Here is a 19,467-nt window from a genome sequence, read left to right as displayed (position 1 = left end):
TTATCATGAAACTGATGGAAGTGTTGCCTCTGTTTGAAATCCCAAAGGCATGTATGTCATCACACAGCATCAACTCTTCGGCACCTTCCTGGCTTGACATAGATCCCTCTTGCAGGCCAGTGCTGTTCCACCTCCAAAGAGAAATCTACTTTCCTTTTGTTTTCCCTTGGAAGTGTTTTAGGGAATCCTCATCTGATGGCTGAATGGAAATCAAGTGTATTCCAGCAAAGGAACGTTACAGTGTTTATCAAGCCTGCCTCTGAAGCATGTCACTTGCTCTGAAGAACACTTTTCTATGGTATCTAGACACAGCTTAGTTGTCAGCTCCTAATTTATACTTTTTTGATTGTAGCTGGTTGTGAGGAGGTTTTTTGTAAATGGCGTGCATGGGAGGAGACAACTTACTTTAGTCAGTCTGCCTCTAAATTTGTCTTCTGCATTGCTGTAACGTGACCAGAGACGTCAAAGTTTTTCTGTCTCTATGTGCTAAGAATGCCGTACATAAATTTTAAGAATATGTAGTAGGTCATCAAGGCAGAGAAGAGTATATGTGTTTGTTCCACCAAAGACTTTTTGCACGCTGGGGAAGGGCATTAAAACCAAGACATACTTTTAACAGCTGTGATTATAATCTGTTAGGTAAGAAAACAATATTTCATTTATGCTGAAAGACAGCAGGAAGCCTTTTTGCTGTGCTTGAGAAGAATTGCCTAGCAGAAGGGAGGATGGTGGTCTGCCCAGTAGTGACATGCTGTGAAACCATGATGCTTAGCTTTCTACAGAGATGGTAGGCTGGAGAAACTCTTAGGTGAGAGAGACTGAAGGAACCCTGTTAAATATAATCCAGAGGTGTATCTTATTTCAGTTGTTCCATTCCCAATCTTATGACTGCAAACCTGACAGTAAGTCTTGCTTAGTAAAAATCTGTCTCGCTCTCTCTTTTTTTAAAAATTATTTGTACTGTTTAAAATTGTCCTAGGACTGAAGGACAGGTTAAGCTTTGATTAGGCTAATAAATTTAGAATATGTTTTTTTTCCTTGAGGAAGCATGACATTGCTGCTAGCATCCTTGGCAAATCTGTACTGGAGAAGTACTCTGCAGGACCCCAGACCTGACAAGGGCTGGTGAGGGAGCTGGTGGTGTGTGGTGCCCATTGCAATGAACACAACACGATGAAGGCTACTTTGCAGGAGGAAGGTTACTTACAGCTGTGTCGTCTGTGCCATGCCAGGGAGGAAGTCATGTAGCAGTTGTTGCTGTAAGATGTTTTTGAGGCTATGGATGTTTGAATTGTGAGGCTCAGATAAGGTTTTCTCTAGCTGTTTTTGAGAAAACCAAACAATTAAATTAACTTCTATGAGATACTTTGTACTCTTACATTACACAAAAGCCCCTGTGATTCTTTCTCAGCTCACAGCAGAAATGAAAACAGGCAGAAATGCTACTCCTGACACTAGCTGCAGCCCCAAGTCCTGCTCTCAGCAATGACAGTCATGACTACAAAGGGAGGGATGGAAAACTGACAGACCACGTATGTGCTGTTTCTTCCTTGTCTGCCTTGCAATCTGTTCCAGCTCGTTAAAGAAGGATAAACTGAAAAGCCAACAAAAAAAAAAAAAAAAAAGTTTTTGATTTGCATATTGAATGTGTTTGGATACTTCTGTTTGATTTCAGACCTTTAAATTCCTACTTAGAAATATCTTCCCCCTGGTTCTTGAAAGGGTTTAATCTTAAAGACCTGAAAAATGTGAGCAGTGTCCTATACAGCAGCAAAACTTCATCCTCTTCTAGTCGTGCTTTCTTACATCACTGAAGGAAAAATCCCCAACAGGGGTTGTGTCATTCGACTGTTTGTTTGTGACTCAGATGTGTACAGGAATCAAAGCTGCATTTTAACATCGTGAAACTTGGGCTCAGGTGATCTTGTGAAGTGTTGCTCTTTTGATGAATTAGCAAGGAGGAAAGGAGAGGATTTGTCCTGTTGAAAAGTGAAACTTATTTCAGTGCTCAGCCTTGGAGCTCTCCGTTAGCCTGTGCACCAGACATCTTAGAATACCACTTCTTTCTCTCTCTCTCTTTTGGAGAGCCATGAATAACCTTCTGATGTTCAGTGAAGTTAAGGGTGATACCAGATGGACGAAGGTCTGATTAATTGGGCTGCTCACAGTTCTTCGAGGCAAACTTTATTCTGTTCTCTGACTCACTGCGGTTACATATGTCAGTTTGGATGTTGGTTGGATGGTCTTTTCAGACAAGCAGCTGCTCTTTGAAGGGTGGGGGAGGGGGGGGAAAGAGGTTACCTTAGCAGAAGAGCATTCACTAGACCAATGTGTGGAGTACACAGGGAAGTTTTTTGGTCTGGGTCACTCTGCAGATGTTCTTACTGCTAAGAGTTCTGACTATTCTTAATTATTTGTCCTAAAGCAGTTTGAATTTTTGGTAGTTTCATAGGGGCATGCTCAGTTAGGGTACCCACAAGGGTTCCTCCAGGTCAGCATTATGGTCTCTATTTACAGCAAAGTTTCTGGAGGAAACATTTTCTTCCCGATATGTAGCCTTCCTCTTCTTACAACTTCAGTGTGTTACTTATTAGAATAATTGATTTCTGTTTGAATTCATGACATCTATCTATAATACAGGTCAGCAGACAGCTTTTTTTTGAACTGCTGCTTCAGAGGAGTAAGAAAAATTCAGAGCCTTGTGACTACCTATAGCATTTTGTAAAACTACTGTTAAACCGTACTGCCTGATTGTGAGGTCACCTCTGCGTACAATCTAAAGCAAGTTATGCACTGGGCAGTGGGTTTTTTCCCTCAATTTCAGTCCAGCCCAGGAAAAAAGAAAAAAATCTAAAAGGCCTTGCTATATCCAGCGTCTTTTTTTTCTTTAGTTAAGAGGAGTTGATTTGTTGTTCCCTCCCTGGCTGTCCATATTTTCCAATGAAAAGTTTAAAGGGCAACCTTCATCACCCTCACCCCTGCAAAATTATAGAGGAAACTGGAAAGGGAGGGTCTTGTGAACTGTTCTTGTTAAAGATTGGCTGTCAGGTACCTGAGAGAATTTTTTCCAAGTGGGATTTAATCCCCTGAGGTTTGGTCGCTGCCAGTTGCATGTGCAATAGATCTGCCGCTACTACAACAGAAAGGGTTGGGCTTCCTTTGCAGAGAAAATAAAAATGGCCAGACCAAAGGCTCACCGGCCCCAGTATCTTTTCTCAAAGTGCTCCCTGGAATTGTTTAGTGAAGGAGAAAAATATACCAGTGTGAAGCAATCCTTGCTCCAGTGTCTTCCGTGGAGAGGAAGCTTTGGTATTCCCAAGTCTGGGAGACTGTTGGACCTCTTAATGGCTTTTGAGCCCATCTATACATCTGGCTTATATAACATACCAACTTTAAAGATTTCTTCTTTAAAGAAATCTACTGATTAACTGCATATTATATGAAAGAAGTGCTTCCTTCTGTCAGTGTTTTACTGTCTTTAGGACATTTAGGATAATTTTGGTTGACGTTCCAATGATAGGGGAAATAGTGAATAATAAATCACTGTTGTTCTGCTGTGCCAGTGTGCTGTCACACCTAGCTAAACAATGTGAATTTCTCTGAAATTAATTGTTCCATAGCCTGGCTGTGTTCTGCAATGAAATTACCTATGTTTTTCAGAAGGAAGATTTGGTCATTAAAACCTTAGTGTAACTGATTTTCTCGTTTGGCTTTTAAAACTGCAAAGTGCTGGATTTGGACATTCAAATCTAGTAAACTGTGGTATCCACAGATGTAAAACTGTTACTTCAGCTATGATGCTCAGGAATTCTTAGTTGATCTTTTTTTTTCCCCACAGCTTAGGCTTTGGGGGAGTATCTTTGGTTTTAGATGTACCGATTCCTACTAGTCTAGGCAGAGGATTCCTGGGTTCTAATTGCATTGAATTATTTATTCTCATCTCTTTAGCAACTTGCTTGTCTCTTCTGGACCTACACTACTGGATTCATTACACTACAAATAGAAAAACGTTGCTCCTGATCTGAAGAAAGTGTTGCCCATTTGTAGATGTAACAGATAAGGGTTGATGAAGACTTAAGGGTTACAGCAAAAAAACTACATCTTTTCGATTTATCTTCTTGCTTTTCTTTGTTTGGCCAAAAATGGATGAGATAGGTAAGCATTTTATTTCACATTAGACTTTTAATTTGCTCACTTTTTATGGCCCTTGTGCTAAAAGTGAGTTTTGAGAGCTATTTAAGTAGAAAATCGCAGCATTTAATTTTTTCCAAGTTTTGAGAATTACAGGTTCTAATATTAGGGAGCATTATCATTTCTGACTTTGAAGAAATAGAGTTTATTTAGACATTCTTTAGACAGTTCAGTTTGTTCAGAACGCAGCTCGGATAGGAATCCCAATTGATTGCTGAGAGAGGTTTTTATTGACAACAAAGTTGAGTCCTAACATGTCCCATCTTCAAAAAAGCGTCTGTCCTCCATTAGGTCATCCTTGTCTCTTATCTGTAAAACCAGAATGTTGATACTTACTACTGAGGATGGAAACCAGTAATTTTGGGTCTATGGAAACTAGAATAGATAAAAGTCCAATAATACGTATTCAGGAATTATGTTGACTATCAGCAAGTTACTTCCTCATTCAGTTACAAGTTTCTTTGTCCAAAGATTAGTAAATAATCGAAAACTGCAGGAGCAGTCATCTTCACTTTTTTTATTTATTTTCTTTCTTTCTTTGGTAAACAGCTGCCTTCTGGGAAAATAAAATTTCTGTATCTCATGCTTTTTGTTTAGTCTAACAATTGGGATTTCAGCCAGTTGTTTTCTCCTTTCCTTGTTTCTTCAAGAACACAAACCCTCAAATGGACTGTTTTCTTTGTTCCTTATTTGTGTCTATTTGAACACAATTCTGCTTTTCCTCTGTGCTACTAGTCTTAAAGATAAGTTGTAGCAGAAACAGAAATTTTTTAAAAAGGGGAAAGTTTATAAAAACGAAAGGAGATCAGGAGATATTACTCAATTTTTGGAGGAGTATGCAGCATTAGGTCACATAGAAAATGTGCCATGGACTTTTCTTGGATTTTTTAATCTGCATCCTTTGAATCTGGTTTTATAAAGTCAGCATTCAAACAAAAACTTTCTAGCTTGAAAACTTCCAATTCGTTTGTCCACAAGGATCCCAACACTTTTTAGAAGTTGATAAAAGGTTATTGGATTCTGTGAACTGTAAGAAGTGGTGCAATGATACAGTCCTTTCTGATAGAGAAATCACTTACAGCTGTGTTTCTGTATTTAGCATTGCTGAGACTAACCTGAAATTCCTTATTCTACCTAGTGATCTAATTCCTAGTATGTCAAAGGGCAGGAATGGAGTTTAGTAAGGAAGTAGGATCCTTGTGCCGCCTTTGAGGATGGAAACCTCTTTGGTGTGTGTGTGCAAAGATGACATTTCACACGGGATGAATGGCATTGCCAGCGTTCGTGGTCTTCAGCCGGCAGCACCCCCTCCTAGCGTGCATTTCCCAAAGGGCAGCATTGACTTTGCATCGTGTCTTCATTCAGGGCTGTGGAGGTGGGTCATGGGTTTTAGTGGGATGGCTTTTAAACTTTGTTTTCCTGGGCTAGTTCAGTGTAACCTAATCTTCTTCAGCTGGTGTTCTTGAGTAGTCCAAATAAATAAATAAAAGTATGTGTTGATTATCTTTGCAGTTAAGAAATTAATTTCACGAGAAGCCACAATTCTTAGTGGAGAAGCAGAACAGGACATTTCTTCTAGTGTGCATCACATCTTTTCAGAAAAAGGGATTTGGGCCATCTTTCCTCGTATTTGGTCATACAGCCTCCTTGAAGAATTTGCTTACATACTGAAGTAACTTTTGAAAATATTTACATCTGTTTAGCTGGCAATACTGTGATAGATGCATTTCCTGTCTCTTTCAGTGTAAGCATTCTGCTTTTCCTCTTCTTTCTATCTCCTCATTCCTTTCTTTTGTTTGTTTAGTTTTTCCTCAGCTGGAACTAGAAAAATAGCAAGTATCACATGATCAGGCTGTGCAATTCTTTGAACCAAAGTTTGGAAACTTCTAACAGAGCTGTAATCAGAGTTCCTTAAACTTCTGTTTCAGTTTTCCTAACCTGTGCTGCCCTCCTGTTGAACATGGAGTTCCAGCCATGTACCAAGAGAAGGGTTCATCAGCTCATCTTGTTTCCATAGTGTCTTGCACTCAAGGAGATTCCGCCTGTCAAAATGACATGATGATCATGACTCTACTTATAAAAATCAGATGTGAAAATACTTTTTTCTTTTTTTCTTCTTTAAGCCCCTTGCTGTTACCGGTGTATGGGAATTGACTACAATATAGGTGAAGGCTGCTGTTGTTAATGACCTGTGGTGTTAATGACTTTTCTTTCTCTGACTGAATAGCAGTAACTGAAGGAGAGTAAAAAAGCTGCATCCCCAGACCTGCTAAAGGTGTTCTCCCATGTTTTTAAGTGAATTGGTAGTTGGTGTGAGGCTGACAGTCTTTAATGAAGGGGAGAGTTGATGTGACACTTACTTTCCCATCCATCTCTTTAACAGAAGTCCTTGCCAGTTAGGAAGGGAAAGCTGGTTTATGGTTCTGTTTCAGGGTGTTTTTTCCCCCCTCAAATGGGATTTGTTGCTTTACAAGTTTATGAGATACTATGAAAAAAGCATATTGAGGACTGGAAGCTGTCCATTTATTAGGCTACAACTAATGTATAAAACAAATACCTTCAAAGATCTGTGACCCTTTGATATTAATTAAAATATAAACCAATGCACTTCCTAGCCACTCTGGTTTTGTCTTCTTCAGTGTCTTGTTTGGTGCAGTCCTGGAATTTTGAAGCAAATCCCATAATTGTTTCTTACTGTATGCTGATTGAAATGTAGCCCTGGGCTTATTTGGGGGAAACCAAACTGAAAGCTTGTTGCATTTCATAGACTCCTGGAATAAATATTTGATTTGGACATAAGAGTCCAAACTAAGACTTGTCTTTTTGGCCAGTGCTGTGCCTTGTATGTATGTGGTGGATACATCTGGCCTAGGGAATCTGACAGGAGTCCAGTCTAAAATAAAATGCCCTGAATCTCATATGATGTCGATACGGGGTCTCAGTATTAACCGCTTTGATTTAGCAATCTGCTCTTTTTTTGTGTGTGCCAAATTACTTGCTAATAGTATTTCATTAGTACTTCATAATAACCACTGTGTTTTATGTGCCTTTCATTTCATGTTCTCATCACATTTCCTATTCATTCTTTAGCTATCATGACATACACTTTGTAGAGCTGCTGTATGGGTATAAGACTCAGGTTATTTTGGACCAAAGAGAAAGAAACCCCAAGGTGAAGGGTCAACCTAGAGAGCACATTGCCAAAGAACTCCTTTTTCTTGTTTCAGAAATATTACATGTATTTTATGTGCAAGAGTAACAGCAAGAGAAATCAGTCCTCAAATAAGACAATTCAAGATGATTAAGTTTTTCAATTTTTACAATCCACAATTTAAATTCCATGTGGAGGTCAAAGTGGCAAAATCTGTCTCTTTAAGTAGGTTTTGTAATATTCAATTACGTGAGCTTAGTTATGGTCAATTTTTTTTAGTAGTCCAAACACTTGAGTTTGTATTACTAATTTTTTTAAATGGATTTAGATTCCAGTCCTATGAGGATGACATGCTGTCCCTGATTAAGACATGATGAAGGAATTAACCATGATGACATTTTCATATTTGAGATTAAAGAAGGCACACATCTGCCAAATAGAAGCAGAAAGAAAAATCTTGTTACTTTTCCTAAACCTCTGAAAGCAGCTGGATTTTTAACTTACCTAAATTGTGAAATTTTGTTGACTGATGTCCACATAACTGTAGAGAAGCACAGAAAGTCTTAAGAATTCTTAAGAATTCAGGTTGTGTGCTAGTCTTACAGGAGAAAAGTCAGGAAAAAAAACAACCAAGAATGCGTTTTCTTTTTAGTGGAATAATAGAATTACTTCCCTCTGACTTCACCCTCATGCAGGCACTTGTTTAAAAATTGCAGATGTTTACAGTTATGACTCTTCAATTGTTTTCCTCATTTATTCTGAATAAATTTATTATCTTACTGTTTTTTCTCCTGCACAAAATTTGAGCAGAATTAAAGGGTCTGCAGTGTCACCTAATTCTGTACTTTCTGCCGTCTCGACAAGCTCTTTACCTACCTCAACCCAACTGATTTTTTCACTGTAACAAGGAGCATGAGGATCAGGAGCTGGAGTAACGTGGTTGGACCTGGAAGATGCAGAGGGGATTTGCACCTTTGTGATATAACAGTCATGATAGCCCTGGCTGGCTTACCACAACAGCTTTCTGTGGGATCAGGATAGCCTTGGTTTCCAGGCACAGAAATGGAGCTGATGAGATGAAGCTATTTACTAGTAGAGCATTAAGAGAGTAATATTGTTTGGTTTGGTGCATAGTTCTTGACCCATCTCTTGTAAGCAGCATTCAGGACTATAAAATGAGAATTAAACATAAGCTCTGTTTTGGTAATTTGTCAGGCAGCCTCTGCAGAAGGTACTTCCAGTAATACTGCTGCTTCCATTTGGAAGTAAGAAACATAATCAAAGCAGCAGCAATATATGCGTCACTGTAATAAGTACACTGTCATCAGATGTGAACGAGGTGCTTATTCATACACTTTTTTTGTTACAGAACTGTATACCTGCTAACAGCAGTGTGATTTTACAAAGCTGGATTTGTTTGAAAAATGTGTACTTCTACATGGGATACTTCATGCAGGATATTTTGCAGTCTGATTTATGGAAGAACAATCTCTGCGAGATCTGTGAATCTTGCAGGAAAAAAAAACACAAAGCAAATTTATGTTATCTAAAATGATGGTAGCTTGGATAGCTTCATGTGGTAGCAGAATGGTAGACAGCAAGGCTGTATTCAGCCTTACTCTAAATGTTTCCCTTCGAGTTACACCTAATGTAGGCTTATCGTTATGAGCATGCTGGCAGTGACAGCGTGTAATGTGTAATCTGAAGAAATCAAACAAACAAAATGGGTCCCTAAAAGGATTTAAAACATAGACTGCCCATTTCTAGTTTTCTGTAGCCTGCTGACTCAATATGTGGCTAGAAGAACGGAGATAAGCAAATGTTGAATGATGCGAGATGGCAGCTTCGGTTGGCTTACGAGAATTGTTCTGCCTCTGGCACTCTGGATCATGAACTTCATCACATCCAAGAAATGTTAACAACTCTGCCCCTCAGGCTTCAGCAGCTCTGACTATCTTTGTGGGTTTTGTGATTGACAGCTCCACCATCAGTATGCAGCTCAGATTGGCATTCTGTGCCACTCGCATGCATGAGGGCTTCAGCCTGCTATTCTTTTGCAGAAACACCATGATGGGCATCTGAGGGACATTTTAATTTGATAATGAAAGCGCCATTAAATCAGAAAAGAGAAAAATGCCTGTGTTTGTGGCACAAGATACTTTGTATGACCACTGAGGTCATTTGAGAAAGGCCTGCTGTTGAAATAGTTATACAAGTTTGCCAGCAATGACTCACTACCGTGGTGCCTGCAGATAAATTCCAGTTGCTTTCTACTTGTTTTTGAAGATTTTGGTATTAGGGGTTTCTGTATGTTGCTTAAACAATAAAAATCCAGCAACCCTTAAGTTTGCTTGATAGAAATTAAGATTTCCCACATTTCTTCATATCTGAAGTGCTGCAACAAGCTGTGATCTGTACACCCTGCTGTCCTTTTTGGCTATGTCAGAAGGTGATGTATTTTAACACCATTAAAACCTTCTGTTTTGTCAGCAACAGGCCGTTCCTTCCTGTGCCTATTTCTAAAGAGATTCTGACTGGAGTCAGAACAAAAGTAATTCAGTGCCACTCTTTGGCATTCAGAATTCTAGGTGTTCACATCTTGGATGCTTTCTCATCTCTGTCATTCAGAGATACATATTGTAATGCCACCTGTGGAAACTGAGCTCAGGGATGTGGGTTGTACTAGACGGTGTTATGTCTGTATCTGTCTCTCCATGTCTATATAATGTATTTTAGAGAAATCTAAACTTTGCTGTAAATAATTGACAATTTATATGTAAATAGCCAAATGTATTGTTGTGCCATCCTATAGATGAGGAATTGTGATAGTTTTGGTCAAAACGTGTAACATTTTACTATGCAGGAATTCCATGGCAGAATTAGAACTGGGTCAATGTTCTTAAGATTTTTTGGTTCTTTTCCTCCGCAAAAGTCTTAAGAAATTATATACTTATAGTAACTTTTTATTTTCTCCAGTTTATTTCCTCTTCTAGCTGTTGAAGGTTTAGATTTTTATTCAGAAAAAGGGATTTATTTTTTTTCTTTAAGAACTATAAATTTTTAGGAGGTTTTGTACTGTATACAGTTAATTGTGAAATGAACTCTCCATCTTTTGATCACCCACCTGCAAGGCTAGTGGTCTCTCAGGATGTGATGCCAGGACCAGTACAAGGACAGTTACTACCATTTCAGCATGGAGTTACTTTCATTCAGATACGTAATTTTGCCAGCCAGGGTTCTGTTTGCATCACTGCTCACAGTCCCTCCAGGACCTAGTCTTCAGCTCAGGGATCCACTTAGTCGAAACCCTCTGAATCCATGCTCGTTACATTTAGCAGTAGTTTACTACTTCAGTGTTATTGGTGATGTACATGTTGGTGATGCCTGGAAAAGAAAGCACGGTTGTGATAATAACGGGCTCTTGAAAATTATTTTTGTGGATCTACTATGCGGATTTGTACTCTCATCTTCATTTGACTCCCTACTGTTGACCTGTAGGGCAAAAACCTTTCTTTCATTACTTGCCTACTGCTAACAAAATGGTGTAGCAAATACAGTATTATTGATCAACTCTGCAGTAGTTAACACTTGCAACTTCCACTGAATGTTGAACATGTAACTGTAAATGCTTTTTTTTGGAAGCAATATTGATAATTCTCATTCTGTGACTGACAATAAAGTATCTAGTGTTACTCTGAAAGCACAAGTGAGTTAACCTGTGGAATGTTTTTGTGAAATGGATGAATGTAAAAATTTTGCAGGTGGTGAATAGGGGCATGAATTGCTTGGTTTTTCCAGGTCACTCGGTAGATCTATGGTAAAAGTATGTACTGGACTTAAGTATCTTTTCTTGAGTTGCTAATCTTGTTTCTATATGAAAACTAAGTGGAACACACCCCCCCCCCCCCCCCCCCCCCCCCAATATTCTAAATTTGGCCCCGAAATAACTATGCAAGCTGAATTAAGATACAGATCAACAGAACAGCAGCAATGTCATCTGTTCCAAATACTGAAAGCATGCATCCCCTGATGGTAGCCTGTCAGAATTGCTGCTCAGCAGTTTGTTTCAAATGCTTGAAAGGTATTTTCTAAATAATACTTTTCTATAATTTTAACTTTGATCATACTTTAGCATTATAGCCAAAACAAAGTGCTGTTTATGTTTTCTTCCTTTTGAAAGGTTGAAATCTTGATATTTTTCTTCCATGAGCTTTACCTTCCTAGGTATGAAAACCTTTCAGTAAAACTAGTGGTTTAGTGCTAATTCAGATATCTTTAACTCTGCCCTTTGTTGGTTGTTCTCCTGTGATGCTGTATTGCAACAAATAGATACCTGTCTGTGTTGGCAATAATTCCTCACAGCTGTTTTTCATAAAAGCCATAAGGAAAAAAAAAGACTTGGATGATTGCAAAACCCAGTCCATAGCCAGGAGAGTCGTGACTCTCTGCTTATTTTTTTTCACAGGCCTCCAGAATTGGCATCAAAGTATGCAAATTTCTCTGAGGGAGTATGCAAGCCTGGTTATGCATCAGCGCTCATGACTCTCATCTTCCCAAAGTAAGTAATTCACCGGGTTTTTTTCCCCTCTTCCCCTGATGATTTCTCATCCCTCAAGGTGGGTGATCTGCAGATTGTTTTGAAAAATTTCATCGCTCTGTCGCTTGATCAGTTCAAAGGGAGACTGGTGTTGAAATTCTGGGCTTGAGTGGTCACTGGCAATGGCTTAATTGGTTTCAGTCTGACTAGGAGCTTGTTCAAAGGGTAGAGTGTTGTCTGTGTTGAATAATAAAACAAATTGTATTGTTAGTGCATGATACAGACGTGTGGCCAAGCTCACAGGTGGTACCAGATGATGCAGTCTTTAGGAAGTTCCAGTCATGAAGTAACAGCTAAGTTATCTGGAGTAGTAAACTGTGTGTGGGTTTTTTGGGTGTGTGGTTTGCTTTTTTTCAGGGTTTTTTTTTGTGGGGTTTTTTTGGTTTGGTGGTTTTTTTTGTTTTTTTTTTTTTTTTTTTTTTGAGAAAGCATCCTTGAGGTGCCAGGAGGCTTTGCAACAGTGTTTTCCAAAGAGTCTAAGACATGTTATTAACAAGTTATGCATCTTACTGTGTTGAGAAGTTACTGTTAGCTGAAGTGTTACTAGTTTCTTCAGAATTTTTTTCCCTCTGAAAGGGTGGAACGTTGCTGTACTATTTCATAGTTCTCGGCAAAACTTACCTTTAAATTTGGCTAACGGCTTTCTCTAATGCACCATGCAGCTTCTGCATTTCAAGGAGTTTGTAGAATGGCTGGAAGACAGTTCAGAAGATAGATTGGCAAGAACTTTATACTGTTGAGGCTCAAGGATCTTAATTTGGTTTGTCAAATGGAAAATTTGAATGGTTATATCTGACCTTTGTACAAGCTTTAAATGCATGTGGAAAACATGCTCTAGTGCCGCGATCTCTTTGGCAAAAGAGGCTGTGGACTTCTTAACGTAACTAGTACTTTTCTAAAGATATATTTTATTTCTTTTAAGGAGGGAGTTTCTATGACTTGCACATATAGAGGTTAGGGTGGGTGACCATGGCCTTCAGGTGGTGTATCTCTTTGTTTTTATTGGTAAACGTGGTATCTGCAAACTTGAAAAATTGAAAACAAAGATCTGACATTGCCTTGTAACCAGCAGATACTACAGCCAGGCCTTTCAAACAAAATGCTAGGCATTGAGACTATGTTCTCCATCACCAGTGTAGAACAAACAATTATCAATATTATCTTCTGTGTGAGTTTTGGAACTCTGGTTAGAACATAAATACTAGAACTGAAGGTAGATACCTTACCATCCTCTTTTAAGAACTTTGAATACTTTTAATTCTGTGTCTGTGTACCTATTAAATGTAAATAGTACAGAAGAGGGATACAAGGTAATTTAACTGTGGTAAGATGTCTGCAGCTAAAGCCTTCCTTTCTTTATACAGCTGAAACAAAACTGCCTTTTCCAAGGCATGGCTGTTGTTACATATTGATTCTACAGAGATAAATTATATACACTGAAGAAGGAAGACTGTTTAGTAGTTAGCAAGGCCAGAAATGTACCATTAATGGTCCCTTGTGCAGATTTGTTTCATGACACAGGACACACTTTCTTCCAGTAAAGTCATCATGGATCACAGACTAGTTAGCTTGATTTAAAGATTTAAATTTATGGAGAATCTGGTAATAATGTGCTACATTATTGCTGTGGATAAACTTATTATTGAAAAAATATTAATCTTAATTTCTATAAGACTTTGGCTTCAAGAAGGAAGTTTCTGCCTGCTAGAATCCAAAGTATTATTTATTCTCTGCTTCAGGAGCTACTTACAGATTGCTGTTCAGTCACCTCCTCCTTGTAGCTGACAGCAGTGAACTAATGCCATGCAGAGAGGTAGTAACTTGTCTCTAGCTAGGTGGTTGTTGTCTTGATCATACATTGAAAAATCATATTGATAGTTCTAAAGATAGCCTCTTGCTGGAGATTTATGTTCAGTTACTTCTCTAACATGAACCCTAAACCTTACTAAGGCAAACATTATTTTTCCAGGATGTCCTTTAGTTCTTTATTAGTTAAATTCAGTGTCTGACATTTCATTATTTTACCTAGGATTGGTGTAAGGATGGCTGACCAGTAGTTCTGCAAAGAATTCCATGCTACACTTAAGATTCTTTCTCTTCTGAAACCTCTCTCATACTCAAACTATGCAAAGTTAGTATTACCAAGCCAGGTATCATAATTTAATATATTTAGAACTCTTAAAGCGAAATTAGGTTGCCTGTTGATTTAAGAATTTGAGCTGTATGATTTCTTTTATTATAGCTTTTGTTTTCAGTTGTTTGTGTCATTAGGAAAACATAATCTCTGTGGCTGACGTTTTTCAGGCTTGGTCTTCACCATAAAATGTGTGGGTTTGTTGGGTTTTTTATTATTATTTGGATAAAGTTGGTTTGGCTGTTTTCAAGCATGAATAAAATGGATAAATGTTTTTCTATTCTAAAGGTTCCTGACTTTTTACTGCAATTTTAAATGTAAATAGGCAAAATATGATGGAAATAGTTGGGATAGAATAAATATTTTTCAGAGGATGTAACTCTTCTTGATAAGTGCTGCTTTAATGGTGAAAATGTGAGTTCAGACTTCACCAAGCATAAGCAAGTGCTGGATGGATTAAAGAACAATGCCCTGAGAAATCTCAAAATGTGGTTGCTGGTAAGGAAAGACTAAATTTTTTTTTTTTCATTGTTATGAGGTCTTCAGTTGATCAGTTCTCATTCCAGCAGTGCTCGGTGCCTTCATTAATAAACCTAGCTGGAAAAAAAATCCTAGATCAAGTCTGCAGATGATACACTTATTAGAGAGTACTAAATAAAGGTTTGATTACTTTTAGAGAACAGTCTGGATTGCCTGATTTAAATGGCCACAGTCCAACAAAATATATGTTAATACATCCAATATGAAATAAGACATCTGGGAGGAACAAATGCAGATTATATCTTCAAGATAGAAAACCTTTGTCTTGGAAACAGATGCAGAGAAAGCTTCGTGTAATCTCAACAAATATCATAGCTGAAATCCTATTTCAGGTTCATATGTACACACATAAGTTGAGAAATTTTGTGAGTGGCACTGATTTAAAATTGAAAACCCACCCCCCAACCCACCCCTCCAAAACCCCACAACCCAAGACTTCTAGAATACTGTGTCCAGTTTTGATGGTGAATAGTCCGAGGAGGGAGGGGAAATAAGAGATTGAAGGGAAGCCACAAAAATGGATGAGGACTGGTTTAAACAGTAAAGTAAACAAGGCTCCTAGAAGTAAGTCATCTTTCTGAAGCAGGAGTTGTATCCAAATGAGGAGAATAGGAAAGAGTATTAACTTTGGCAAGTTAAATATAAACCATAATGAGGCAGACAAAAAAAAATGTTGAGGAACAACTTTACAAAGACATAAAAAAATAACATAAAATAAAGCTTTTTGTCTAACTGTCAAAAGCAGAAAGCCTGCCAGAGATCCCAATGGGCTGATAGATGATCATAATATTACATGTGAGCTAAGGGAAGGTAAAGTCGTAGTAGAGAAGTTATTTGCATTGCTATTCAATGTAGAACAGTTCCCCGTGGAGCCTTCCTTTCTGGGGGACCGGCTGGGGGAAGCTGACAGAAGGTTGACGTTTTGGAGCAAATCAGCACAATGAATTGTTAGGAAAAGTTCTCACTTTGTGAAGAGCTCGGTGGTGAAGTTGCCGAGTTACACGCAGTTGTGTATAATCATGGCTTAAATTGGCCTCGGAATGGAAGAATGAAAAGCAGTAAACGTGTCAGGCTTTTCAAGAGGGGCCTGTGGAGCGTTTGGGAAACTGGAAACTAATAGTGAGCCTGGTTTCTGTATCGGGCACTTCGGTAGAAACTATAAAAAAAGAATAAAATTTGTGTTTGTTCACAGGAATAAAAGCGATGATAGAGAGAGGTCAGGTTGTCTTCTGCAGGAGGAAGTCCTGCCTTGTAAATCTGCTCATGTCGTTTGAATGATTGGGTGAGCATTTGCTAAAGGGGATTAAACTTAATACAGTATGTCTGAATTTCTTAAAAAAAACAAACCAAACCACCTAAACAAAGTGAGCCACCAAAAAAATCAACCAAACGGTGTTTTGAAGGTTTTTGGGGAATTAAACTGGTATAATCCTGTAGTGGCTGGGAAGGTAAAGGTTAGAAACCGTATGGAAAAGAGTAAGGTTGGACGGTACAGGGATGTTACCCCTGGGTCCTCTGGAGAATGTGTGCTGGGAGCGCTGCTGCTCCAAGTGCTCATAAACTATCTGGAACGGAGGATGAATAATAAAGCACTGACACATTTTTCTAGGTAGCAAGCCCCAAAACTGACTGTGAAGAATATCAGAGGGATCTCACAGTGCTAAGTGATGGGACAACAAAATAGCAGGCCAAGTTCAGTTCCGACAGACCTAAGGTAGTGTTTGTTGAGAAGATTGATCTGACAGTGTGTACCTGATGGTGGACATCATTATGCCTTACAAATCAGGAAAGAGATCTTGGAATTACTGTGGTTGGTTCTGTGACTTACTGACTAGCGATGGTTAGAAGACCGTGAACATATTGGGAGGTCAGTGCAGAAAGCCCAAGAATGTTATGGCACTGTATAAATACCCACTTGTGCCTCTGTCTTGACTAACACACCTAATTCTCTTCAACTAATTCTTGAAACAGATCTAAAAGCATTAGGTATATATAGTGGTAATAAAGACTAAACAAAAACATGGAAACCCATGCTCAGAAAGATTGTATAGACTTAGACTTCCCAGTTTGAGGTAGAGCAAGCAGAAAGTATTCACAAGTACGTGTAACATGTTGAATGGCATGGAGAAGGTGTTTAGATGATTGTTTCTCTATTCAGAGAGATGTAATCATGTACCTCAAGATTTGGAGGTTTTAAATGTAAATATTATGCACCAGGTTTAAAATAAACAAAAGGAATTGCTATTTCATGCTATTTCCAGTTACGTTTTTCTGAGAATGACTTCCATAGCGGGCAAAAGATTAACAAAAATAGAGACAGACAGTCAGGTTCTATTGACCTGCAGTACTCAGAAACAGGCATGGAAAACTCCTAAGGTACAAGAGGCTGGAACCTAAATGGATGTTGAAGGCAGAGTGTGTAGCTTCATATATTCCCTGTTTCTTAGGCTTTTTACTGAAATATTGGGCAATGGATACAAACAGCAAGTATTGGGCAAAATGGATGTTTGGTCTCATCCATTGTGTCCATGCCTGTGTTTTTGTTTTGTTCGGTTCTGGGTTTTGCACTTATTATGCCTTAGAGGGAGACTGGCATAGCTTCAGAAGAATATGCTGTAATCTGAATCGTGACAGTGGCTCCCCACCAAGAGAAATGGATGCATGATCTCAGACCTGCATCTCAGTGTAGGAGCTGGCTAGCTGGGCTGCATCTGCTGCTCACTGTAAATGAAGGAGTTATCCAATTCTTCACTTTCTAGGACAATATGATTCTGCCTCTTGCAAATCTCCCAACAGCAGATAATGACTCAAAGTGCCTGAAGTAAGGTTACTGGTTTTGGAATGGCACAAAGAAAATGACAAGTGGCTTCCGTAAAATGGTCCGTGAATTAGACTACTATGTTCAGTGAATTAGGCTATTTTTAGTAGGTCTGAGGTCACCTACAAGTCTGGAGCTAATGCTTTGACCTTTTTGTAGAAGGCACTAACTTGTGTTTGCAGTGGTAACACTGCAGTCTCCTGCGTGTCTGGCCTTACTGTGGAAACGATGCTGCCTGTGTACAGTTCTTTCTATGCCCTATTCTTTATCAAATGAGAAAGGGGACCTCTGCCCACGGTTTGTGGCTGACATGCCAGCCTGGGACAGTTCAGCTACTGACAATTTTCCAACCACAAGCTCTTGTAAGTTGGCAGCTAATACCAGAAATTAGAGGAGGTGGTAAATAGAGCAGCAATGTCTGCAGCCTGCAGACTTGCAAATCTGTCTGGTAGGAGAACATGGGAATGAAGGGAAAGGGGAAATTCAATATGCAACAGATCTGTAGGTGTTGTGATCTCAATGGTGAATTTTACATTTATGATTAAGATACATAAGACTATTTTTAGCACCAAGGGTATGATCATAACCATCTCTTTCTAGTCAATGGGTACTAAGAAATATTCTTATATGAATCATAAGTTTCTTTAAATCAGTTCAGAAACAAAATTAGTTTGTTTTTTTTATTATCTGGTGCAAACTTTCTATTGATGAGCAATTGGTGTTTTCTTCTCTGTGTGTGTGTGTGTGTGTGTGCTTATTTTTCAATACTGCAGCATGTTCCTCTGCTCAGGAAAAACAGCTTTCCTGTAAACTCTTCTGGGTTTATATTTTCATGCTGAATTGTGTCTTTGTACATAAAGTTCAAAATTTTTTAAGCTTTCATATCAGCAGAGAATGCATGACATGGATTTATGCAAGCCATAGAGATTTCAGTGGCTTTCTCTCAAGTCATTCTTCTGTCTCCCCCTTCCCCCCCATGTTTAGTTCCCCCTTGATATTGTAGGTCATAGGCTCCTGTGCATTTCTTTGCTTCCACAGGCCAGTGGTGTGTAGCTGGGACAGCTCTAGAATGCCTGTCTCTGGAGGGTGCAGGGTAGACCCCTGTCTCCTTGATACCAGAGCTTGGCAAAAATTCCTTTGCCATGGCTGTCTTGCAGGTATGGTTTATGCAGCTTTTATACTTCAGAAAAAAACCTGTTGCATACATTCTTACATGCAAATGGGGGACAGGCTTCAGATGGAACCGGAGCTTTAGCAAGGGGGTTAGCAGGGGTCAGGATAATTTAAAAATGTGGTCCCCTCATCCCAAATATTTCCCCATTAGTTTCCATGTGCCCTTCCAGGAAGCTGTGCCTCTTATAATAAGCACTCAAGAGCATCTTTCCATTCCATGCTTTTTTGTTGCTTAGCTATTCAGAAAAAAACATTTTTTAAAAGAGAATTTTTAATCCTCTGCTTAAAACTGACTTTATTTACATTTGGCTGTCTCTGTGCCTCATGAATTCCTGCCATACCCAGCATGGGCTTGTACTGAAGTGACAGGGAGGGCATGAGCTCAGTGCATAGAGACTGTCAGTGCAGGTGGCTGCTTCCTTTGTGATTAACTATTTAAGGAGAGCAGAGGAAGCCAAAGGATGGCAGCTTCACGCAGTTTGTGAGAGCTCACTGAAGAAATAGGCTGGATAATTAGTTTGCCACTGAGGATTGCTATGGGAATTCAAAACTATTCCCTGACTGTAACGTGATCCATCTGCTGCATATTTTGTGGTCTCTTCAGGTACAGTGGGTAGTATCTTAATTTTTTAAGATATATAAAATTGTATATATACCCTGAATTAGTTATTATAGGGGTTTTTTTGGTCTTCTAAATATATGTATAATGTACATCTCTCTTTGAAATACACTGAAGTGGTTCATTTTGTTAATTTGAACTGTGAAAACAGTTTGTGTTCAATGAAAGAGTGGACACTTCTCGAGGCTCCCACTGAAGTCAGGGTCCCTGTGTCCCAGACACTGCTGTGAGAAAGGCTTTCTGC

General features: G+C 38.9%; 1 protein-coding gene across 5 annotated transcripts in view; it reads left to right on the top strand.

Annotated features, from left to right (window-relative positions):
- Window positions 1–19,467, top strand: part of ST3GAL3 (ST3 beta-galactoside alpha-2,3-sialyltransferase 3) — a 184,114-nt gene that overhangs the window by 56,274 nt on the left and 108,373 nt on the right. For all 5 annotated transcript variants that reach the window (XM_056355883.1, XM_056355881.1, XM_056355886.1 and 2 more), the window contains one exon: window positions 11,808–11,900. In XM_056355883.1, coding sequence (XP_056211858.1) covers window positions 11,808–11,900 — 93 coding nt within the window. The remainder of the gene's footprint in view (window positions 1–11,807; window positions 11,901–19,467) is intronic.

The sequence above is a fragment of the Falco biarmicus genome, chromosome 11 (genome assembly GCF_023638135.1).
Source record: "Falco biarmicus isolate bFalBia1 chromosome 11, bFalBia1.pri, whole genome shotgun sequence".
NCBI classification, from domain to species: domain Eukaryota; kingdom Metazoa; phylum Chordata; class Aves; order Falconiformes; family Falconidae; genus Falco; species Falco biarmicus.
This window is presented reverse-complemented; position numbering and strand designations above follow the sequence as displayed.